Source organism: Antechinus flavipes, chromosome 1 (genome assembly GCF_016432865.1).
Source record: "Antechinus flavipes isolate AdamAnt ecotype Samford, QLD, Australia chromosome 1, AdamAnt_v2, whole genome shotgun sequence".
NCBI lineage: Eukaryota > Metazoa > Chordata > Mammalia > Dasyuromorphia > Dasyuridae > Antechinus > Antechinus flavipes.
The window spans coordinates 350,102,293-350,128,228 of record NC_067398.1 but is presented as its reverse complement, the minus strand read 5'-3'; the positions used below and the strand labels follow the sequence as shown (position 1 = coordinate 350,128,228).

General features: G+C 33.2%; 1 protein-coding gene across 1 annotated transcript in view; it reads left to right on the top strand.

The window, feature by feature from the left end:
- The window catches only part of WDR7 (WD repeat domain 7), a 500,592-nt gene that overhangs the window by 134,768 nt on the left and 339,888 nt on the right, over nucleotides 1–25,936 (top strand). Inside the window, exon 19 of the mRNA XM_051969585.1 lies at nucleotides 4,816–4,939. Within this exon, the coding sequence (XP_051825545.1) occupies nucleotides 4,816–4,939 (124 nt within the window). The remainder of the gene's footprint in view (nucleotides 1–4,815; nucleotides 4,940–25,936) is intronic.

The window sequence follows — 25,936 nt, the reverse complement described above, 5'->3', positions numbered from 1 at the left end:
ATCACAATACACTAGGGAAATGTTTATGTTTTTGCAGTGATGAAATTTTGTTATCAGAGATTGTTTGAAAAAACTCAATAGCCAGAAATTAGAAATATATTTGCAAAAAGCAGAGTATAGTATTGTACAAAGAATACAAAGAATAGAATAGTACAAAGGAGAAAAGAAACCATAAGTTGGAATTTATACTATGCCACTTCCTAAGAGGGGGCTGACGATATTTTATACTTTTCCCCCTTTTCCCTTTTGCATAGTAGTATTTCTTTTTCTTGTCAAATTTAGAAACATTTGAATTTATTTAAAAATATCTTTGAGACAAAAATCTCTTTCAGCTTAACTCCTATTTAGATGTTATTGAATTATATCTTGTAAATTGCTAATAGTAAATTGGCTCCTAGAAAATGATTTATTTGTTTCAACATGATTAATGTTTTTTTGTAAAAAACAAAACACAACAGAAATAGTAGTTAAATGTACTAGAAATTGGAACAAACATTTGATAACTTTCTTTTTTTAATAGTATTTTCATGTCAAGACAATTTTTAGCATTCATTTTTTAGAAGATTTTGAATTCTAGTTTTTCTCCCTTTTTTCTCCTCTTCTTAAAATGGTAAGTAATTTGATATAGATTATAATTGTGCTATTATGTAAAACCTATTTCCATATTAGTCACAATTGTGAAAGAAGAAACCAATCAAAAGAAAAAGAAAAACCTGAAAAAAAAGAATAAACTAAGTTTAAAAAGTATGCTTCAGATTGCATTCAGAGACCATCAGTTCTTTATCTGAATGTGAATAGGCCTTGGTAGTTTTCTTGGATTATTGTGTTGCTGAGAAGGACTAAGTTATTCATAGCAGATCATCACACAGTGTTGCTCTTTGTGATGTTTTCCTGATTCTGCTCATTTCATTTAACATCAGTTCATGTAAGTCTCTCCAAGCTTCTCTGAAATCATTCTGCTGGTTATTTCTTCTTCTTCTTTTTTTTTTTTTTTTAATTTTTTATTAAAGCCTTTTATTTACAAAGCATATGCGTGGGCAATTTTTCCAACATTGACCCTTGCATAACCTTTTGTTGCAAATTTTTCCCTCCTTCCCCCCACCCCCCTCTCCTAGCTAGCAGGTAGTCCAATACATGATAAATATGTTGAAATACATGTTAGATCCAATATATGTATACATATTTATATAGTTATCTTGTTGTGCAAGAAAAATCAGATCAAGAAGGAAAAAAAAAACTGAGAAAGAAAACAAAATGCAAGCAAATAACAAGAGTAAGAATGCTATGTTGTGTTTCCATGTTTCTCTCTTTGTGTGTATGTGGCTCTCTTCATCACTACACAAGAGGAACTGATTTGAATCATGTCAATGTTGAAGATTTGCTAGTCATTTCTTACAGAATAATAATATTCCATAGTGTTCATTAACTATAATTTATTCAGCCATTCTCCAATTGATGGGCATCCACTCAATTTCCAGTTTCTTGCCACTACAAAGAGAGCTGCCACAAACATTTTTGCACATGTGGGTCCCTTTCCCTCCTTTAGGATCTCTCTGGGATATAAGCCCAGTAGTAACACTGCTTGATCAAAGGATATGCACAGTTTGTTAACTTTTTAAGCATAGTTCTAAATTGCTCTCCAGAATGTTTACATCTGTTCACAGTTCCACCAACAATAAGTCAGTGTCCTAGTTTTCTCACTTCCCCTTCAATATTTGTCATTATCATTTCCTGTCATCTTGGCCAATCTGACAGGTATGTAGTGGTATCTCAGAGTTGTCTTCATTTCTCTGATCAGTAGTGATTTGGAGCATCTTTTCATGTGGTTCCAAATAGTTTCAATTTCTTCATCTGGAAATTGTCTGTTCATATCCTTTGACCATTTATCAATTGGAGAATGGCTTGAACTATTATAAATTTGAGTCAGTCCTCTATATATTTTAAAAATGACGCCTTTATCAGATCCTTTGGATGTAAAAATGTTTTCACAGTTTATTGTTTCCCTTCTAATCTTATCTGCATTAGTTTTGTTTGTACAAAAACTTTTTAACTTAATATAATCAAAATTATCTATTTTATGATCAATCATGATCTCTAGTTCTTCTTTGGTCACAAATTCCTTCCTCCTCCACAAATCTGGGAGGTAAATGGTCCTATGTTCTTCTAATTTGTTTATAATGTCATTCTTTATGTCTAGATCATGAACCCATTTTGATCATATCTTAGTATACAGTATTGTGTGGCTCTATGCCTACTTTCTGCCATAGTACGTTCCAATTTTTCTAGCAGTTTTTGTCAAATAGTGAATTCTTATCCCAAAAGCTGGGGCTTTGGGTTTGTCAAATACTAGATTGTTGTAGTCATAGGCCATTTTGTTCTGTTAACCTAACCTATTATATTGATCAACTTCTCAGTTTCTTAGCTAGTACCAAATGGTTTTGATTACTGCTGCTTTATAATACAGTTTTAAATCTAGTACAGCTAGACCACCTTCATTTGCTTTTCTCTTCATTAATTCCTTTGAAATTCTTGCCCTTTTTTTCTTCCAGATGAATTTTGTTGTTATTTTTTCTAGGTCAGTAAAATAGTTTCTTGGAAGTTTGATTGGTATAGCACTAAAGAAATAAATTAGTTTAGGGAGTATTGTCATCTTTATTATATTTGCTCGACTTATCCATGAGCACTCAATATTTTTCCAATTGCTTAGACCTTATTTTATTTGTGTGGAAAGTGTTTGTAGTTTTGCTCATATAGTTCCTGACTTTCCCTTGGCAGATAAAATCCCAAATATTTTGTATTATCACAATTATTTTAAAAGGAATTTCTGTTTGTATCTCATGCTGTTGTATTTTGTTAGTGATGTATAAGAATGCTGATGATTTCTATGGATTTATTTTGTATCCTGCAACTTTGCCAAAGTTGTGGATTATTTCTAATAGCTTTTTTGTAGATTCTCTGGGGTTTTCTAAGTACACCATCTGCAAAGAATGATAATTTGCTTTCCTCATTAGTCTTAATTCCTTTAATCTCTTTTTCTTCTCTTATTGCCAAAGCTAGCATTTCTAATACAATATTGAATAGTAATGGTGATAGTGGGCAACCTTGTTTCACTCTTGATTTTATTGGGAATGGTTCTAGTTTATCCCCATTACATATGATGCTTGCTGATGGTTTTTAAATAGATGCTACTGACTAAAAATCATAATTTTAGCTATATTTATTCAGTTCCATATCAAATTACCAAAGAACGGTGAATAAGGAAAGAGTTTATGACCAAACAAAGGTAGAGGAGATCATAGGAAGTAAAATAAATAATTTTGATCACATTGAAATACAGGTTTTTGTAAAAGCAAAACCAATGTAGCCAAGATTAAAAGGAAAGTAGAAAATTGGGACAAAGTTTTTAATATCAAGTTTTTCTGAGAAGGTCCTCATTTCTCAAATATTTAGAGAATTGAGTTAAAGTTATAAAAATACAAATCATTCCCTAATTGTTAAAATGATCATAGGATATGAACAGTCAGTTTTCAAAAGGAAAAAATAAAATTTAACTATAGTAATAGGAGAAAAAATACTTCAAATCATTGTTGATTAGATAAATAGAAATTAGAAAATCTCTGAAGTTCCACCTCACACCTGATTGACTATTATGATAGAAGAGAAAAATGATAAATATTGAGGGAAATATAGAAAAATTGGGATAGCAATGTTTTGTTGGTAAAATTGTGAACTGATCCAGGTCTACTGGATAAAAATTTGGAACGGTGCTCAAAGAACTGTAAGACTGTGTGTATTTTTGGCCCAGCAACCACTACTAAGTCTGTATGTCAAAAACTAAAAAACAATAGTAATGGATAGTAGTGGATAGTAATGGAATATTATTATGCTATAAAAAAAATGAGCAAGCTGATTTCAGAAAAATCTCAGAAGACTTTTAGGAATTGTTGCAAAGTGAAGTGAGCAGATTCAAGAGAACTTTGTATACAGTATTAGCAATTGTGTATGGTGATCAATTGTGAATGACTTAACTATTATGATTACATTATAATGTACATTATAACATACATTATGATGTATTATGATACAGTGAGCCAAGACAATTCTAAGCGACCCATGATGACAAATCATCTCTCTCCAGAGGGAACTGATAAACTCTAACTGCAAACTAAAGCATCATTTTTTCACTTTATTTGTCTGGCTTTTTTTTTTTTTTAAACAATATGGCTAATAAAGAAATATGGTTTACGTGATTTCACAAGTGTAATTGATACCCTATTTTTCCCCCTTTCACTAGGGTAGAGAATAGAGAAAGGGAAAGAATTTGGAACTGAAAATTTTAAAAAACTCTAAAAATAAATAATTTTTTTAAATTAAAAAAATATAAGGATATGTGTTTCAAAACTATAGTTATAGTTTAAATTTTGAGCCTGTTAATTTGATAAATCATGCTGTCAACTTCTTTATCATTTAAATTTAATTTTCGATAAAATCTTTATTTAAATCTCTATTTAACCAGCAATGGATTGTAACTTGAGAGGAGGACTGTCTTTTCCCTCTTTTATTATTTCCAGTGCTTAACATATTGCCTGGCATTTAGTAGGCACTTAATATTTATTGATTATGATTATTGTTCATTCCGTGTTTTTTTTTCCTTGCATAAATAATTTGGACTACCATATTCTTAAGATTGTTTTATTACTTTTATAAAGTATTTTTGGTACAGCAATAAACAATCAAATATACTCTGCCTTTTCCTGTTTGCTAATATTTATAAGTAAACATCTTTATATTTCCTGATTGCCTGCTTGAATTTAGGTAAGAGAAGCGGCTCAAGCTTTACTGTTAGCTGAACTAAGAAGAATTGAACAAGGAGGAAGAAAAGAAACAATTGATGCTTGGGCTCCTTATTTACCTCAGTATATGGATAGTGTTATATCACGTAAGTTTTTTTTTTCTTCTTTTTTTTGCCCTCTAAAATTTTCAGTTGATTCAAAATTTCAAGCTTAAAATAAACAGAAAAATATCAAAAGCACCAAACAGGCATTTCACTATAAATGTCACTGCAGGTCAGGTAGTCTCCCTCTCTCTCTCTCTCTCTTTTTTTTTTACAAGAAAGTTCAGCCAATTTTTCTTGTTTGACTTTGCCTTTAAGATCATTTACTGATGCATATTTACCTTATAAGAGATAAGAAACTGTCACTATTCTAGAAAATGAGAAATTCTAAACCAATAGACGATGAATAAATAGAGATTTCAATACTAGTTGAATTAATTTGTTTTAAGATTATTGCAAATCTTCTCTTAGAGTATTGAGAAGATATTTTGTTTATTTGTGGATTATATGTAAGATAAGGTCCTTATGAATAAATATTGTCTTATTCTTAATACTTTGATCCTCAGGCCTAGCACAGTGGCATTTAGTAGTGGTTTTAATAAATGCTTTTTAATTATTTAAAATTTAAATACCTTATAGAGGTATTTTAATATGAGAGATATTGATGTATTAAAGGGAAATTGGGTAGAGAACAAGGTAGCTCAAACTATAAAAAAGGAGAGGTAAAATAATGAGCAGTTTCCATAGTTTATAGTTCAAAAAAATCTACTTTGGAAATAGTATTTTAAACTATATGTTCAAGAAGTTGGTGAGAATAAATTATTTGAAATAAAGTGGAGTTTTTCTGGAAAAATGATTTTAAAGATGTGGTTGAGATGCTGATGCTGAATCTGTATTTGGAACTGTTTGGGCATGGCAATCAAATTTGGATAATAGAATATTGGAGAGTTATTGAAGATATGAGTGCAAAGGTAGGTTATAGAAGACTTTGAATGCTAAATAAAGTTACTTGAGTCTTATTTGGTAGACTTTAGGGAGTCATCCAAAGGTCTTAATAGAGGAATAATATAAGATTAATTTCAATAGTAGTGTGAAAAATGGATTAGAGGGAAGACTGACGAGTTCTAGAATACCTATTAGAAACCTGTTGGAGTAGTAATTTCCAATCCCTTGGAATCTGGTTTCCAATCCATCACTGGACTGAAATTGCTCTTTCCAAGATTACTAATGATTCCTTCATTCTTATCAGTGCAGTACCTAACCAACCACAGTTTCAGAGTCAGACACATAATAAATAGTTTAGTAGTTAGATTAGTGAAAAGAGAATCTGCTTGGTTTGGTAGCAATAAGAATAGAAAAGTTAGGAATAGGTTTAAGAGATAATTAAGTAATTTAGAAGAAGTAGAAGGGTACTTTTTTGGGAGTCAAAGAACCTCAAGTTTTAACCTTGGATTTGTTTGATCACAGATCAAGTATTTTTGTACCCTTCTATTCCAATTTATAATTTCCTGCAAATTTCTGTGCTGCAGAATGGGGGGCCTGGGGTCAAGCAATAATGATCTATAATTTGATAAAGCATTAAAGGAAACAAAAGATTTAGTTAAGATGATTATCTTTGGATAAGATGATCCAATTTAAATAGCCCACCAATTTTTAAAAGATAGAATCATAGAATTTTAGAGCTAGAAAGAGCTTTAGAGATTATTTATTCAATCTATTTGTTGTACAAAAAAGGGAACTAAAATGGTAAAGTTACTTGCCCCAGTTCCTACAAACTGATTTTAATGTTACTTGTTCCTTAGAAGGAAATATTACCAGAGTGACCTAAAGCCTGACCTTGGCATTCTGCTGCTCAAAGCTGTTTGGGATCCTATTGCTTATAATAAAATGTGCCTTTATTATACTAGCATTTCTTATGCCATATCACCTTTTCAGTCTTGTTTCAGACTACATCAACTTGATGTTCAAGCAGCTTTTAATTTCCTTTCCCCACGATCTTGTCTAATACTTTCCGAATTTCTTTTAGCTATGTAGTCTATGCTTTATAACTGGATTCCATTTCTGGAATTCATTAGGGATCAGACCATTTGGAAATTATTCCCTGAATCTTAATTTCCTTTTCTGTAAAATAGAAAGAATAATTGTTTCACATGGAGTTATTGTGGAAAAAGCTGAAAATCCTATATACTTATAAGTTGTTGCTGGAATATTTTTCTTACCTTTTCTTGCCTTTCTCTATTTTCTTACCTTTATCTATTGAAATCTGCTTTTTTTTCATCAAGTTTTATTCAAGTTCTTGGTTTTCCATGAATCTTTCCTTGATCTTTATTTTATGCCTCTCCTTTTCCTTTATATTCTGCCTCGTATCACCCATATTTCTCAACTTGAAATGTCATTCCTGCCACTTTCCGTTTTTGTGTCCCTGGTATCTAATATAGGAAATTACATGTAATAGATGAATTTTGAGTTGAATTGAGTTGTAACTTATGAAAATATGTATGAGACCTTGGAATCCTGAAGTTTAGAAATCTGCAACCAAGTGATAGTTTTTTCTTTTTCCTGGCAATATTTAGGAGTGATGTGCATGAACTCTGAGAATCCCTGCTAGGGATGAAAGGAAAATATGATGCTTTGTTACTCATTTGAAAATAACTTGTTGCCAAATAATAGGTTTTTGGCCATCTCTTCTTTTTTCTTCTACTAAGTGAGAAGTAGTTAGGATTGATTCTATCTTGTGTTTCATTGAGTTCTTATAGGTTTTTAAATTTTTATTATAAACAATCATCAACAAAAACAAAAAAAAACTCTTTCAAATATGGAATAGAATCTTATGTGATTACCCCTTTCTTATGACAGCATACTCTCAAACAAATGACAGAAAACAAAAAGAACACTTTCTAAGGTGCCTTTGGTGGTAGTGGTTTCTTTTTTTTAATGGCTTTATTTATTCCATATATACTTCTGGTTCTCACATTTAACCTCACTTCCTGTAAGTCTTTATTTTTTTTGTAATCATTGTTTTTATTTTTATTCGACCTGTGGCCTCAGATCTTGGTAGAGCTATGTCAAAAGTTTAGGCAAGAAGCAGTAGAAACAAGACGATGTCTAATTCAAGAAGGCAAATTTTACTTTATAAATATTAATAAAAAGAAATCTACAAGATGGGATTATAGCTCTTGATGGGTATATGTTATTATGGGTATATGTTATTGAAAGGAAATCAAAACAGATCAAATATAGACATAGAAACACAATATAATAAGAGTATAGTCTTGTGAAAATTCAGAGACTAAATAGGAAAATATAGTAGAGAACATTTGGGTTAATATCAGTGAATGGAGAAACAGTTGATTTTGTTATCAGAATATATTTCAGCTATTCACACATCTGCCAGAGTTGTCTTTCAGCCAAAAGTGGGGCTGCTAATCACTTTTGACTTGACTTAGTGATATTTATATCCTTTGAGAAGAAGAGGCACTAACAAGGGGAAATTCTGTACTGGATCTCATTTTCCCAAAGAGGGAGAAGAGTGGTTGCTTTGGTGGAGATGATACTACTTTTGTTGGAAATAACCACAACCTCCTAGAACTTCCAATGGAATAGACAAGGCAAGGAATGATAAACATTCCAGATTTTGTGAAAGTAGATTTCAAAAGATTTAAAAGAAGGTTAGATATGATCCCATTGACTAAAATATTACATCCCAGGAAGGATGAAAAAAATCTCAAGAATTAAAATTTGAAGGAGATAATTCCAGTGGGGAGAGAAAATGGGCATTGTTTAAGAGGATATTATGTTTGGACTTAGCTTAAATTTTTAAAAGACCAATTTAAAATGTAAGCAAGGAATGAATATGGAAAATTCATTGTAAATTGTAAAAATAATTGTAAAAATAAAGTTAGAAGTCTTAAAATAAATAATAAATAAAGGTATATTGGGGGAAATTTGAAGATAAGATTACTACTTAGGATAGATGGGGTGAGGGTAACTGACAATAGACAAAAGACTGAGTTGCTCAATACTTTTATCTTTCTGTGAAGGACAATAACCTTTCCATTAGAAATGACAGAACGAAAATCAAAAAATGATTAATAGGGAGATATAAATGAGAAATGAATGATATGGTAAAAAAAAAAAAGCACCTACTCTTTATGTCAAATCATCTTGTCTAGATGTACTGCATCTTGAAGTACTAAAAGAGCTGGTAGGTATAGTTGATTTGTGTTCACTTGAATCATAAAAAAATTGTCAATTGATTACTGAATTACTAAAAGTGATATTCAAAAGATCATCAAAAATGAGAGGTTCCACAGAACTGGGAAGAGATGAGTGTCTTGTTTTACAAAAAAAAAAAAAAAAAAAAAAAAAAGGGAGAAAACACAATCTTTAAATTATAAGCCAGTGAATTTCAATTCTTTTCTCAATTATGTAGTGCAGTGAATTGAATACTATGACTATACAGTTAGGAAGACCAGAGTTCAAATCTTGCTTCAGATACTTAATAGGTCTGAACTAAGGCAAATTACTTAACCTCTGTCTCAATTTCTCAAATATAAAATGTTAATAATAATAGCATCTGCTTCACAAGTTATAAGGTTAAATGAGGTAATATGTAAGGGGCTTTGTAAATGTAAAGGGAAAACTAAAATAGAAATGGAAATAATGATTACCAAGAGTCAGCATGGTTTCATCAAAACACATCTTTGAATACTTATCTTATTTACTTTTTAAAATAGATTTATTAAGTTAGCAGGTAAGCAATATTTTGTAATACAGTTTGACTGGCAAAGGATTTGATGATCTCACAGTTTTTTTTTTTTTTTAAACAATAGAAAGATATTTACTACATGTTAATACAATTAAATGGATTTACAACTGGTTAAACGGCTAGACTCAAAGAGTAAGATATAATTAATTGTTCACCATTAACTTGGCAAGTTTCCATTGGGAGGGTCCCAGAGGTCTATGCTTTTAAACCTTTTTTTTTTTTTTCCAATGACTTGGATAAAGGTTTATATAGCTTGCTCATCAAATTTGTAAATGCCACAGACCTGGGAGAGGTAGCTAACATAAAGATTGACAGGATTCAGAAAGATCTCTACAGGCTCAAGCATTGGACTTTATCTAATAGAGAAATATGTAAAGCTTTATTCTTGATCTAAAAAATCCTGTGTTCTACAAGTATAGAATAAGACAGGCACAGTTAGACTTGGTCAGTTTACGTGAAAAAAAAACTGAAGGACTCAGTGACATATAACCAAATGTTAACCAGCTGTTCTAGAAGATAATCTGTCCAGCACTATGTGAAGAGAATTATAGTGTACACAAGTGAACAGGAAGCAATAGTCGTTTTCTGGAATGTGTCTAGAAGAGGCCTACCATGGATAATGTCAAAAATAATGCTATATGATCTTTCTTTTAGAACAGAGTTTTGCATTTTCAGTTATTTGTTACATTCTCTATAGTATACATTTTCAGGAAGCAGTTTTTGTCTTTTAAGAAATGGAATTAATCAATTTTTAGTTCATACACTGCTGTTTCCTTTGCCTTTCGTTCTATATGGAGCAACTATAAGGTAAATACTGATGATCCACTCTCATGCATCTTTCTTCATAGAGACCTAAGAGTGTGGGAGGTCACAAACATAATTATTTTTGATATCTTGAATTTTAGCTGTTCAGAGTGGACAGTCTGTTCCTTTCCTTTCCTCTAAATACATGTAAACCATTTTTATTATATAAATCAACATTTCTTCTAATTAGCATGCATTTGTGATTTTTTACAGTACTGAGCAATGCAGGTGCTAATAATATTTTACCTTACCTCAGATATTTACAAAAAGAATATACAGCATAATGTTTAATACATATTGATGTCAGAAAGCATAGCCCTTTGATCTGTTGTCTGCCTTTTTAGCTTCCTTGTTAAGCTTTCTAGGGTTAGGATTGTTTTTTTTTTTTTTTTTTTTTTCTCTTTTCTTTATCCCTTCCTTTGGTTACAGAGCAGGATATCTTTGTTCAATGAAAATCAATCTAATAAATGTTCAGGATTGAACTTGAGTAAGCCATATAATATTACCTATTTGTTTAACCCAAAATTTTTTTTTGGACGATTGTTGGGTAATGGTCATTCTGGGCACAAATATGGATAAAAATAAAGATAGAATACATATACACATACACATGCTACAGATGACAAGAATTGGCAGTGGAAAAATCTATTTTAGTTAGTAAAAATAATTTGAACCTCAGAACAGTTTTTGGATCATAGATATTTGCATGGATGTTTGCAGAGAAAAGAAGTATTGAAAGGAATTTAGCTTTTTCTTGTCTAAAGTCCAAGTTGCAGAAAATGCTTTTCTTTTGTCTGTTTTCAACAAGAATAAATTTTGATTCTGCGGTGTCTGTTTAGTAAATGGTGATTTAAGGCTTACTATGTGTAAATTACTGTGCTAGAGTCTGGCAATTTAAAATTCTAGCACAAATTTAGGTTAATATAAATAAAATGGCAAGATATGTAATAATTATTTATTTTCATGGCAGAATGTGATTGATTAGAAAAAAGAGGCAGTATAGTATAAAGAATGGCACTGACTTTATCTTTTGAAAATTTATTTCACTTTTAGCTAACATACTGATGCTCCTTAAAACACTATAATTACTCAGTTCCTCAACCTGCTTATCTGCTTTGAGTCTCATCTCAGCCACACATAAAAATGTTCATACTCTATGATCTTGACATTACCACCAAAAGTGATGTGGGTACCACACCTCTGTTAAAAAAACTCCAAAATCCTCTTATTCGGCCATAATTTATTAGCTTCAATTCTTTCTCTTTCACCTCCCGCCCTCCCTTTAAAAAATCCTACTTTTGATCTGTTCCATGACTTCTAGACCCTTGATTCTTCAATTCTTTCCTATGTTTTCTTCACTGCAAGAGTTATTCTATCCTCTTTCCCCCATCTTGATCCATTGGTGAACTAATTCTACCCTGTCCTCCTCTTTTATATTCCTATTTATATTATCAGATAGCCAGTTATGCCCAAGCAAGCCACAGTTGAGATAATTCAGCCTTAGATCACTTATACCATTTTCCTCCTTTGTTCATAAACAAATGTGCTGCTGTTAAAGAAAGATGGAGAAAATTAGGTTACCATGTTGATCAGATCTCCTACAAATTTATGTTTTTTGTTTTTAGATTTATTTATTTATTTTTTAGTGAGCATTGCGTTATGAGTCACATTGGAAGAGACAAATCAAAACAAAAAAGAAAAATTGTGAGAGAGAAAGAAAAACAGAAAAAAAAAAGTGAATATAAGCATCTGTTGAGTTACATTCAATCCCCATAGTTTTTTTTTCTGGATATAGTTGAGATCCAGAAGATCCAAAGTCTATTGGGATTGCCTTGGATCATTGAACCATTGAAAAGAAGCAAGTCTTTCATAATTGATCAGTGTACATTCTTGCTGTTACTGTGTGCAATGTATTCCTGATTCTACTTGTTTCATTCAATATCAGTTCATGTAAATTTTTCCAGGATCAGCTTATTCATCACTATAACTTATTCAGCCATTCCCCAGCTGACTAGTAGTAGTCAAAAGGGCATGGCACTCCAGAATGGTTGAATCATTTCACACCAACAATATATCAGTGTCCCAGTTTTCCCATATCCCCTCCAGCATTTGTTATTATCTTTTCCCATCATTGTAGCCAATTTTTTGCGGAGGCAATTGGGGTTAAGTGACTTGCCCAGGGGCACACAGTGTCTGAGACCAGATTTGAACTTGGGTCCTCCTGACTAAAGAGCTGGTGCTCTATCCACTGAGCCACCTAACTGCCCCAGATAAATTTCTATATCCAACTGAATGATTAAATTATCCTCTTTTTGAACCACAACTGATGAGATCAAAATTCAGACAATGCTCATTCCCTTCCCTTCTTTGCCTGGATTGTAATAGGTCTTTTGCACCTCTTCATGTGATCTGATTTGTCCCATTACCCTTCCTATTTCCTCTTATTCCTGTACAGGTCTTTTCCTACCCTTTAATGTCTTTTTTCCTTGATATTCACATCAGAGTTCATTTATAATCATACCCTCCTTCCATGAGATGCCCCTCTTCTGTCTGCCTTTGAAACAGATATAATTTTCAAGAATTACAGATATCATTTTTTCACGTAGGGATGTAAACAATTTCACCTTTAAATTATATATATTTTCCATGTTTACCTTTCTATGCTTCTCTTTAATCCTGTGTCTGTAAATTAAATTTTCTGTTTAGTTTTTTTTTCTTTCAATAGAAATGATTGAAAGTCACTTACTTCATTGAAGATCCATCATCTCCCCTAAAAGATGATGTGCAGTCTTGCGGGGTAGTTAATTCTTGGTTGTAATCCCCAGTCCTTTGCCTTCTGTAATATAGTATTTGAGTCCTCCTAATGTAGAAGATGCCAGATCCTTGGTAATACTGTTTGTCCTTGATGTTTGGATTGCTTTTGTTGGGCAATTGCAGTACTTCATCCTTGAGATTGTAGTTCTGAAGTTGTACAACAATATTCCTTGAGGTTGTCCTTGTGGGATTTCTTTCTGAAGATGATCAATGGATTGTTTCAATGAATATTTCCCCCTCTTTTTCTAGAATATTGGGATAATTTTCCTTGACAATCTCTTGAAAAATGCTACTCTGGCTCTTTTTTTGGTTGTTGCCTTCAGATGGACTAATAATGTTTAAATGACCTTTTCTGAATCTATTTTCCAGTTCGGCTGTTTTCCAATGAGGTATTTCACATTTTCTTCCATTTTTTCATTGTTTTTAGTTTGTTTGACTGATTCTTCATATGCCATAGAGTAATTAGCTTACATTTGCCCCATTCTGGTTTTTTATGTGTGATTTTTTTTTTTTTCCCGGTTAGCTTTTATATCTCTTTTTCCATTTAGTTAATTCTTCTTTTGAAGGTGTTGTTTTATTTAGAGGATTTTTTTTCCCATTTGGCTAAAATGTTTTTTTGGGATTTTTTAAGGAATTGTCTTCCTTTTCCAAGCTGTTGACTCTGTCTTGCATACCTCTCATTTCTTTTCTCATTTTTTCTTCTACCGCTCTTATTGTTTTTTAAAGACTTTTGTGAGCACTTGGTTTTGAGCACAGGGGTTCCTTATGTTTGCAGGGGATAGCTTTATTTGCTTTTTCCAGGAAACAGCCTGGTTTCCCAGAATTTTCCTTCAGAGCTATACAGGTTGCCCCACTGGTCTGGTGTGCTACTGTGCCAAGACTGTGGGTCTCGGTTGCTAATTTGTTGTGATTAAGACCCTCTCATTGTCTTTCTCAGCTTTCCCTGGGCTGAAAAACCCTATTCATGTCAGTGGGACTGACCTTTCTTGAAGTTTTTCCAATTTATCTTGAACTAGAGAGTGTTTTCATTCTGTCAGACTTTGTTCAGAAGCTTGGTTTCATGTGGTTTTTAAGTGAAATTGTGAGAGTTTGAGCAGCTTCCTGGCTTCAATCTGCCACCTTGGCTCCACCCCTGCATGTGTGTACAAATTTATATTAACACAATCTCAACACATTGCTGTTAACAAATTCTACTATACCTCTCTAAAAAACACATTACCCTGCTCTTGAAACCTTTTTATCCCTTCCCAAATCTTCCATGACTCCTCCTCCCTCTATTCTCTCACTTGGAAACCTTGTTTCATATTTTATTTTATTTTTCTATAATAACTAAATAAGTAATTTTTATTTTTCAAACTACATGCTGAGATAGTTTTCAACATTCACACTTGCAAAACCTTGTGTTCTAAAATTTTCTTCTTCCCTCCCCCTTCTCTTTCCTTTTCTTTCTCATCCCTCCTAGATGGCAAGCAATCCATTATAGGTCAAACATATACAATTCTTCTAAATGTATTTCCAAATTTGTCATTCTGCCTTGCTTCATATTTTAAAGAAAAATTAGAGACTAATGCTGTGTTTTCTTTCTTTTCCTCTCCATCTCTATCACTTAAATACCTTCTGTCATTACCTCTTGTCCCATATAATCAAATGAGCTTATTCTTTTCAAAGGCTATTTAAAATGTGTGTGTTTATGTAGGTATATATATATATATTTTCTTCAATTACATGTTAAAACAATTTTTAAGTTTTTTTAATTTTTGAGTTCCAGATTCTGTCCTCCCTCCCATGACACAGTAAGTGATAGGATTTAGGTTATACATGTACAGTCATGTAAAACATTTCCATATTAGTCATTTTATAAAGAAAGACTAGAATGAAAGGAATAAAGGAAGTGAAAAATAGCATGTTTCAGTCTGTATTTAGACAATATCATTTCTTTTTCTAAAGGCAGGTAATAAGCTTTTTCATTAGCCTTTAAGAATTTTGCATCATTGTATTACTGAGAATAACTAAGTCATTCATAATTCTTCATCATAGAATTGTATGTACATTGTTCTCCTGATTCCACTCACTGCACTTTGTATCAGTTCATGTCTCTCCAGGTTTTTCTAAAGTCATCTTGCTTGTTATTTCTTATAACAATCATTTATACCACAACTTGTTTTGTCATTTCCCAATTCATGGATATTTCTTCTATTTCCAATTCTTAGCCAGCACAGATAAAACTATTATAAATATTTTTGTGCAAATAGATTTCTCCCTCCTTCCCTTTAATATCTTTGGGATTTCTGGGTCAGAGAATATGCACACTTTCATAAGCCCCTTGTATAATAGTTCCAAATTGGTCTCCAGAATGTTTAGATCATTTTATAGCTCCACCAACAGTGCTTTATTGTTTTAGTTTTCCCACATATCTTTTAACATTTATCATTTTCCTTTAGTCAATCTGATAGGTGTGAGGTAATACCTCAGAGTTGTTTTGATTTGCATTTTTTTAGTCAATAATGATTTATAGATTGCTTTTTAATTTCTTTCTTTGAAAACTTCCTTTTCTCATCCTTTGACCATTTATCAATTGGAATGATGTATATTTTAAAAATTTTGACTCAGTTCTCATGAGAAATGAAGTCTTTATTAGAGATACTTATTGCAAAATTCTCTCTGCCCATCCCCCATTTTTTGCTTCCCTTATAATTTTGATTGCATTCTTTTCTACTTTTTCAAGCAATCTTGTTTCATCTCATCTCCAATCAATTGTTCCCGCTGTCATCTCTAGCTCTTTACACGCTTATTCCTTGTTGCCTATAAACATATCTATTCCCCAGCCTGAAAAAAAATCTTTATTTGATCCTTCCGTATCTCCTATCATCATTTGTCTTCTCTGACTTTGTAGCTAAACTTTTTTTTTTCTCAATAGTATTTTATTTTTTCAATTATATATAAACATATTTATCAACTTTCATTTTTATAAGATTTTAAGTTCCAAATTTTTTGTCCCTTCTTTCATTACTTCCTTCCTCCCCAAGACAGCAACAATCTGATATAGATTATACATGTACAATCATTTTGAATATATTTCCATATTAGTCATATTGTGAAAGAAAAAAATCAAAACAGAATAATAATGAGAAAAAAAGTGAACAACAGAAAAAGGTGAAAATAATGTGCTTCGATTCATAATCTCCATAGTTGTCTCTGAATTTGGATAGCATTTTCCATCCTAAATCTATTGGAATTGTTTTGAATCAATATAAGTCTTTCTGGAGTTTTTTGAAATCAGTCTGCTCATCATTTCTTACAGAATAATAGTATTCTATTATATTCATCACTTAATGGACATCTCCTCAATTTCCACTACCTTGCCACCAGAAGAGCTGGTGTTTTGTTTTTGTTTTTGTTTTTTCCCTCAAAAGTATTTTATTTTTCCAATTACATATGAGGGTAGTATTCAACATTCATTTTTTGTAAGATTTTGAGTTCCCCATGCTCAAAAAGTTATCAAACTGTGCATACCCTTTGATCCAGCAGTGCTACACTGGGCTTATACCCTAAAGAGATACTAAAGAAGGGAAAGGGACCTGTATGTGCCAAAATGTTTGTGGCAGCCCTGTTTGTAGTAGCTAGAAACTGGAAAATGAATGGATGCCCATCAGTTGGAGAATGATTGGGTAAATTGTGGTATATGAATGTTATGGAATATTACTGTTCTGTAAGGAATAACCAGCAGGATGAATACAGAAAGGCTTGGAGAGACTTACATGAACTGATGCTAAGTGAAATGAGCAGAACCAGGAGATCATTATACACTTCAACAACAATACTGTATGAGGATGTATTCTGATGGAAGTGGACTTCTTCGACAAAGAAATCTAACTCAGTTTCAATTGATCAAGGATGGACAGAAGCAGCTACACCCAAAGAAAGAACACTGGGAAATAAATGTAAACTATTTGCATTTTTATTTTTCTTCCTGGGTTATTTTTACCTTCTGAATCCAATTCTTCCTATGCAACAAGAGAACTGTTCGGTTCTGCACATATATATTGTATCTAGGATATACTATGACATATTTTAACATGTATAGGACTGCTTGCCATGTGAGGGAGGGGATGGAGGGAGAGAGGGGAAAAGTCGGAACAGAAGTGAGTGCAAGGGATAATGTTGTAAAAAATTACCCAGGCTTGGGTTCTGTCAATAAAAAGTTATAATTATGAAAAAAAAATTAAGTGAGAAAGTTACACTAAAAAAAAAGATTTTGAGTTCCCAATTTTTTCTCTCTCCTTCCCTAACCCTTCCCCTCTCCTATACCTAAACTGTTTTAAAAGGTCATGTACAATATGTGCCTCCACTCTTTCTCCTCTCACTCTTTTATTAAGCCATTATAATCCAGCATCCAATCTTTTCATTTCACTGAATTGCTCCTTAAAGTTACTAATGATCATGAAAAGGTGCTCTAAATCACTATTAAGCAGAGAAATGCAAATTAAGACAACACTGAGATACCACTACACACCTCTCAGATAGGCTAAGATGACAAGAAAAGATAATGACTAATTGGAGGGAATGTGGGAAAACTGGGACAATAATCCATTGTTGGTGGAACTGTGAATGGATTGTGGTGAGCAGTTTGGATCTATGCTCAAAAAGTTATCAAACTGTGTGTACCGCTTGATCCAGCAGTGTTTGTGCTGGGATTATATCCCAAAGAGCTCTTAAAAGAAGATAAAGGATCCACATGTGCAAAAATGTTTGTGTGGCATCCCTTTTTGTAATGGCAAGAAACTGGAAACTTAATGGATGCCCATCAGTTGGAGAATTGGCTGGATAAATTATGGTATATGAATGTTATGAAATATTATTGTTCTGTAAGAAACAACCAGCAGGATGATTTCAGAGAGGCCTGGAGAGATTTATATGCTCTGATGCTAAGTGAAATGAGCAGAACTGGGAGATCATTGTACATGGCAACAAGAAGATTATATGATGATCAATTCTGATAGACATGGCTCTATTCAACAATGAGATGATTGAATGCAGTTCCAATGATCCTGTGATGAAGATAGCCATCCAGCAAGAGGACTGTGGAAACTGAAGGTGGATTACAATATAACTCACTCTTTTTGTTGTTGTTCGCTTGTATTTTGTTTTCTTTCTCATTTACTTTTCTTTTTGATCTGCTTTTTCTTATGAAGCAAGAGAATTGCGTAACCATGTTCATGCATATTGGATTAACATATATTTTAACATGTATGACTGCTTGCCATCTAGAGCAGAAGGATGGGGGGAAGGAGGCAAAATTTTAGAACACAAGACTATGCAAGGGTTAATGTTGAAAAATTATCTGTGTGCTGTCTTGAAAATAAAAAGCTTTTAAAAAGTTTATTAATAATCTCTTAGTGGTCAAATTCAGTGACCTTTTTCCTCAATTCTCATTCTTCTTAACCTCTCTGCAGGCTTTGACACTGACCCTGCTCTTCCTTGATACTCTTTCTCTTCTCTCTAGATTTTTTGGACACTGGAATCTCCTAACTCTTGTCCTACCTGTATGACAACTCCTTCTATGTCTCCTCTGCTAGATCCTCTCTCTTCCAGATCACACTTTCTAGTCACAGGTTTCTGTCTTAGACTCTCTTTTCTTTTCCCTCTCTACTAATTCACTAGGCGATTTCATCAACTCCTGTGCATTTGCCTGTCTTATGTGGAATTCTGCTGTTTTCCATCAACCATCTCCAGCGGGCATTCAAACGTCTCAAACTCTGGCCATTTGGTATCTTAAATTCTACTTGTTCCAAATGGAGCTAATTATCTTTTCTCCTAAATCCTCCTATTCTCCTAGCTTCTTTATAATTATCTAGGACAGTATTATCTGCCTAATTTCTCTTGTACACTCAGAATCAGTCTGGATTTGTCCCCAGTTCTTTTTCTCTCTCCCCTCTCCCCATCTTTTGCCACGGTATATCAATTTCACCTTAGCATCTCACATATCTCCTTCTCTCTTCTGACACTGGTCCCACAAGCTCTCATCATCTTACAACCTTTTTGCAATAACTTGATAGTTCTTTTCTTTCTTTCTTTTTTTTTATTAAAACTTTTTATTTACAAAACATATGCATGGGTAATTTTTCCAACATTGGCCCTTGCAAAACCTTTGTTCCAAATTTTCTCCTCCTTCCTCCCACCCCCACCCCCCAGCTGGGGGAGGAGGGTAGCTGATAGTTTTTTCAAATCTCTTCCCATTCTATTTCATTCTACATTCTCTCACTAAGTGATTTTGGAGAAGTGCTAGTCTGATCTTGGGCCCCTGCTTTTCTCCCAGCAATTGAATGGTTGCGTGATTCCTCCATGATCAAATGTAAAATACTGGTATTCAAACTTCTTGATAACATAATCCTTTCCCCACTTTGTGTTCTTCTTGTAACTTACTCTCTAACTCTCATCCAGTGACAGTGGCCTCCTGGCTCTTCTATAAATAAAACATTCCATTTCTCAGCTCTGAGCATTTCCTCTGGATGTCCCCCTTTCCTAAAAGACTTTCCCCCCTCATCTTTGCTTACTGACCTCCCTGTCTTTAAGTTCCATCTAAAATCCTACATCTTTCAGGAAACCTTTCTTAATACCTTTTAATTCTAGTGATTTCTTTCTGTTTATTTTTTCGATTTACTCTGTATATAATTTGTATTGCATTTATTATTTTTTTTCAAGTTGTCTTCCTCATTAAATTGTAAGCTCCTTGAGGACAAGGACTGTCTTTTGCCTCTTTCTGTATGCCTGGTACTTATGCTTCACACAGTGCCTGGCACAAAGTAGGTAAGCACTTAAGAAATGTCTATTGATTGACTATAAAATAATACCTCAAAGGATTTATAGGATTATAGATTTATATCTCAAAGGGATTTTGGAGATTCCTTTTCCAATCCACTTAGGAATGAAGAACCTGAGATCCTAGAGAAGTTAAGAAGCATAAGGTTGCACAGGTTGTAAAATGTATAATTTAAAGTTGGTTCCTCTGATTTCAAATTCAATATTCTTTCCCCCGTACCATATTGCTTCTCATCAGGAAAGTGTTTTCTAAACCACAAAGTGCTATACAAATGCAGACTTTTTTTCCCCCTTATCTTCCTCTTTGGTTCTATAAAAAGGCAAGATCTTGGCAAAAGTATCGCCAGAAATTTCTTGTAGAGAATGAATGATAAGGTACATATCAAGTCCTTTCTCTGTGCTAGATACTGTGCTAAGTATTAGGAATCTCCTGTTCTCCTAGATCCTCCTATTCTCCTAGCTTCTTTATAAGATAAGAATAAAGGCAAGCAAGAAAGTCCCTGCCTCTATGGAACTTGTATTCTAATAGGTAAGATAGTCCCTACAGGAGAGTAATTGCTCTCTGGAGAGTCCAGTCTTTAGACTGGACAGTCTAAAGAGAATGTTGATTGGAGTCATAGAGCAAATGATTGACATGTTCTTTCCTTGAATGTTATTTTTGACTATGATTCTAAGAGTTAAGAATGTCTAAGAGACAGGGATATGAGGGATAGATGGCATGAGGTAGCCAGGAAATAAGGGTGAGCCAAAGAGCAGAGTATGATGAGGTTAACTTGTCAGAGCCTGAACTTAAAAAGATAGGCGCTGGAGTTCCTGTGGGAGGAACCCACAAGATAGCATTGTATAGAGATGATTGAGAAATGGTGACCATTAAAAAATGATCTGTTTAGCATGGCTTAGGGATAAAGGGAATTAACAAAAATGAATATTTACTGATTCCTTTTTTTTTTTTTTAAACTTCTCTGTCATTTCTGGGCATTCTTTTCCTCCAACCCCAGTTTGAATTTCTCCATTGTAATAAAGAAAATCAGTGAAGCAAAAACTGCTCATATGGTAACAATTGAAAAGATATAAAACCTTCTAGTAGTCCTTCATTTAGCTATTATAAGATAAATGGGATATATAGCCCATTTATCTTATTTTACATATATATATAATATACATATTATATATATACACGTATATATAATATATATTATATGTGTATATATATATATATAATTACTACTTTCCTGAGATCCTTTTGGTGATCTCCACCTCTTCCCTTCCTTTTCTTCCCCTCCTTTCCTCTTCTTCTCCCCTCCTCCTCCCTCCCCTCCCCCCCAGCCCTCTTGGTTATTTAGAATTCAGTTTCCTTTTAGTGATTTTTAAATTTTCATTTAAATTTCATTCACTACACATTTTTTTTTTCTTTTGGTTCTGCCTTTTTCACTCTGTTATTTCATGCAGGGTTTCATAAATCTCTTCCGTATTCCTCTTATTTGTTACTTCTTATTGCACAGTAATATTCCATTATATTAACCTACCACAGTTTTTTCAGGCATTTGAAATATTCATTAGAGATAGTTGCCCACTTGATTTCTTAGAATCCTCCTATCTTGGAGGAAACCATCTTAGTTTCTAGGTTTTTGCTGTAACAGAAATACTTATATGGGACTTTTAAATTTTTGACCTCTTTTTAGTATGAGCCTACTAGTGAGATCATTGATTAAAACAATTTAATCATTTCGTTTGCCTTGTTGCATATTCCAGAACATTGATCAATTTATAGCTCTACCAATAGTGTAACTGTCTTCCCCAAGGCCCTCCACTACTGACGATTTGTGTGTGTTGGACAACTTTGCCAAATTGTAAGATGTGTGGTGAGGCTTCAGAATTATTTAATTTACATTTATTTGTAAAATAATATATGGTCATTCATATTAATATCTGCAGTTCTTTGGGGAACTGCTTCCTTCTCTTTAGTCATTTATTTGTTAGGTGATGTCTAATTGTATTTCTATGAAAAAAAAGTCATGTCTTTGTAACACTTTTATTATAAGTGTTGGGAACTGTGCATATCATGGGAGCAGAGAGTGAGAATGGAGAGGCTAAAGTGGTCCCATATAGTGAGAATAAAGTCATATCAATGATGAGGTCCTGAATGGTGTTGTGGACAGAAACTAAAGAATTGATTCCTGATGCAAGCAGGGAGAAGGCACTGATTAATTATGCTCTGTGGGCCCACCCTTAGGAGAGATTATCCAGTCTGAAATCCAAGTTATGTCAAACTCTTAAAGCCCATGCTCTGTGGAGATCTTGAGTAATCTCACCTTGCCATGCCCTGCCAGGAATCTCAATCTTGTCCCTGAAGTTAAATTTTTCTATAAAATCTACTTATGGGCCATCCTATGGCTGCTGCTTCCTTTGGGTCAGTCTGCCATGGAAGGCACTCTGAGGCCTTATGTTATCTTTCCCTTTTTCCTTCCTGTGCCATGTGGTATCTCTTAACTCTACTATGCTTCTCAACCCCACTTTTTCTTACAGCTAGGTAACTTTTTTAGGATGCTGAGTCCATTTTCAGATTTAGCTTGCCAGCTAGGGACTTGCCCTCCTGGGATTCTCCCTTTCTACTGGGTTAATTGTGAGTTCTTCTGAGGAATTTGTCTTTCATATATTCTCCCACTCTATTTCATATTTACCATTCCTGGTGTCTCTTGTATCCCTTTATTTTGTCTGTAACCTTTTCCCTAAATAAATCTACCTTTTGCCAAAGGAAATGGCCGTTGTGAATTCTTTATGTCACTAATGCCCAACTTTTGGTGCCAAACCTCACTTTATCAACCATATCAATAGTAACAAAAACCTCAGTTTTAAAGTTAGAAAAAGTATTTTATGTCATTTCTCTTGTTTGAGCTTCCCAGCAGTCCTGGGAAGTTGGTACCACAGATATTATTGTTCCCATGAAGTAAGAGAAGTTCTGAGAGTTTCAGTAATTTCTCTGTGGTTGTAATCCTTTGAGACAGGATTTGAACCAAAGCCTTCTTGATAACAAGTAAATTACTCTCTCTTTTACCTCATGTTGTTTCTTTATAATATATTAAAATTATTTGTCTAGTAATTGTGGGTATATTGATGGAAGAAGGGGGTAGGCTGATAGCAGTCAATCAGAGTTCTTTAGAAACTATTATAATATCTTAGGCAAGCAGAAATAAAAGCCTCAACTTGAATGGTTCCAGCAGATTTAAAATGTTGATAGTGATGGGGGAGCACAGAGAGGAATACAGTCACAAGTTTTGATGATTGGTTAGATTGGGGGAGTGCAAAGTACTAAGTATCACTCATTAATCTAGGTGGGATTTTTGCTCTGTTAACAACAAAAATGGAAACGAGGTGGGAGGTCAAGATGTAGGTGAGGTGGTGGAGTTTAGAGTTTAAACTAGCCCATTAATTATAAAGCTGGAGGTTTAATCCTTTAAGTATAATAATGTTTAAAAATTCCTTTTACTTTTAATGTCTTTGTGTACTGTTGAGGAGGGGTGGAGGAAAGTCATGGTAGGTAAGTAAATTGAAGAACTGAGTGGTTATAGTGTCTGAGGGAAAATCAGTATGTAGGATATAAGTGTGAAAAGATTTTTAATGGGAAACTTATGAAAATGTATTTTTCCTCAAATATAGTATGCTGACCATATTTAATCTTTTATTAATGATTCTCAGTCATATAAGAGTCAATTATATCAAGGCTTTTAAAATGTTTTCCATTTTTGACCTCTTTTTTCTTTTCTTTTTCTTCTTCTTCTTTTTTTTTTTTTTGCTGAGTCAATTGGGGTTAAATGACTTGCCCAGGGTCACACAGGTAGGAAATGTCAAGTGTCTGAAGATTTGAACTCAGGTTCAGGACTGGTGCTCTATCCACTGCGCCATTTGATTGTCCCTGCCCAAGAAATTTTTATGTGAACCCTGGGTATATATGTATTAAAATTTTTTTAAAATTACTGATAATCATAATTTTGCTACCCTCACATTCAGCTATGAGACCCCATATGGTGAGGTTTTAAAAACACAGTTTAAGAGGCTGGGGAGTTATGTTATTATTTATAGTTCTTAGTAGCTACTGAAGTATGTATTGCTCTTCTATGTGAAAAGGTTCTAGATTGGTTTGTTGGTTTATTTGTTTTTACTATAATTATGCAATGTTAAAAGAGGTTGTTAGCAATAGAAACTTATTTTTCAGAAGAGGAAACTTATGGTTTAAAAAATTTTAATTTTTGCTACATATAGTTATTCTGTTTCTTCCCTACTTGTGACATTTGATTATTTTTTCTGATTGTAATATGATTTCATTTATCCTTCTTTCCTATAGTATATTACTTGTTTCTTCTGATTTAACATGCACAGTGAAACCAGACAATGAAATTTCTTAGGCTTGTATAGTTACAAGGTTCTATGTGAGGCCCTTGGGGGTTCTCCAGTAAGTAGAGTATATAATGCATGGTCTTTTAAATATCTCCTTTAGGAGTAGGAAGGCCATTTTTGTTTGCTTCTTGCTTCTTGCTTGAATTCTAGGTAAGTGATATCTTAATGTAGTTCTCTAATATAGATTATATACTTTTTTAATTAAAAAAATTGTTTTTAGCTATCAAACTCTGCATACCCTTTTATCCAGCAGTGTTACTACTAGGCTTATATCTCAAAGAGATATTATAGAAGTGAAGGGACCTGTATGTGCAAAAATGTTTGTTGCAGCCCTTTTTATAGTGGCTAGAAACTGGAAATTGAATGGATGCCCATCAGTTGGAGAATAGCTGAGTAAATTGTGGTATATGAATGTTATGGAATATTATTGTTCTGTAAGAAATGACCAGCAGGATGAATACAGAGAGGCTTGGAGAGACTTACATGAACTGATGCTAAGTGAAATGAACAGGACCAGGAGATCATTATACACTTCAACAACAATACTGTATGAGGATCAATTCTGATGGAAGTGGCTATCTTCAACAATGAGAGGATCCAATTCAGGTTCAATTGATTAGTGATGAACAGAACCGCTATATCCAGTGAAAGAACACTGGGAAATGAGTGTGGACTGCTTGCATTTTTATTTTTCTTCCCAGGTTATTTTTACTGTTCTAAATCTGATTTTTCTTGTGCAACAAGAGAACTGTATAAATATCTACACATATGTTGTAGTTAAGATATACTTTAACATGTTTAACATATATGAAAGTGCCTGCCATCTAGGGGAAAGGGTGGAGGGAAGGAATGGAAAAGTTGGAACACAAGTGATTGCAAGGGTCAATGTTGAAAAATTACCCATGCATATGTCATGTCAGTGTCATGTCAATGAATGTCAATAAAAAGCTATAATAAAAAAAAATTTTTTTTGAGGGAAGAGATGTTTGATTTTGTTAATATAGGGCATCATTATTTATTATCCAAATTTTGGTACTCATTGGAATATAAGATGGTTTAGAATTTCAGAATAGCCTCTCTAAACAAATTTTTAGTGTTTTTGAAGTAGAATTGACAAGGAAAGTAGTAATTTAAGATTGGGGTAATGAACAAAAACAGCTTTATGTTTGTTTATTGTCTAAGGATATGATGGTAAAATGCTAGTGATTCATTGGAATAAAATAGATTTGCTTTTTTTCTTTGCTCCCAGAGACAAAGCTATTGAACTTAAATTTTAAATAGTCCAGACTGCTCATGTCTATTGATTTAGATTTGGCACCTTCCCTAATGGAGTAACAATGGGATTTCTCTGCTGTCACTCACAACTATCTAATACAATCCTTTTGCTCTATGCAGTATAAATTTGAGTAGAGTAGGTCATCTTCCAACATCCTTTTAGGTTTCTTTATTTGTTGTAAATCTGTCCTAAACTGATTATTAGGATACTTCAATGACACATTCAC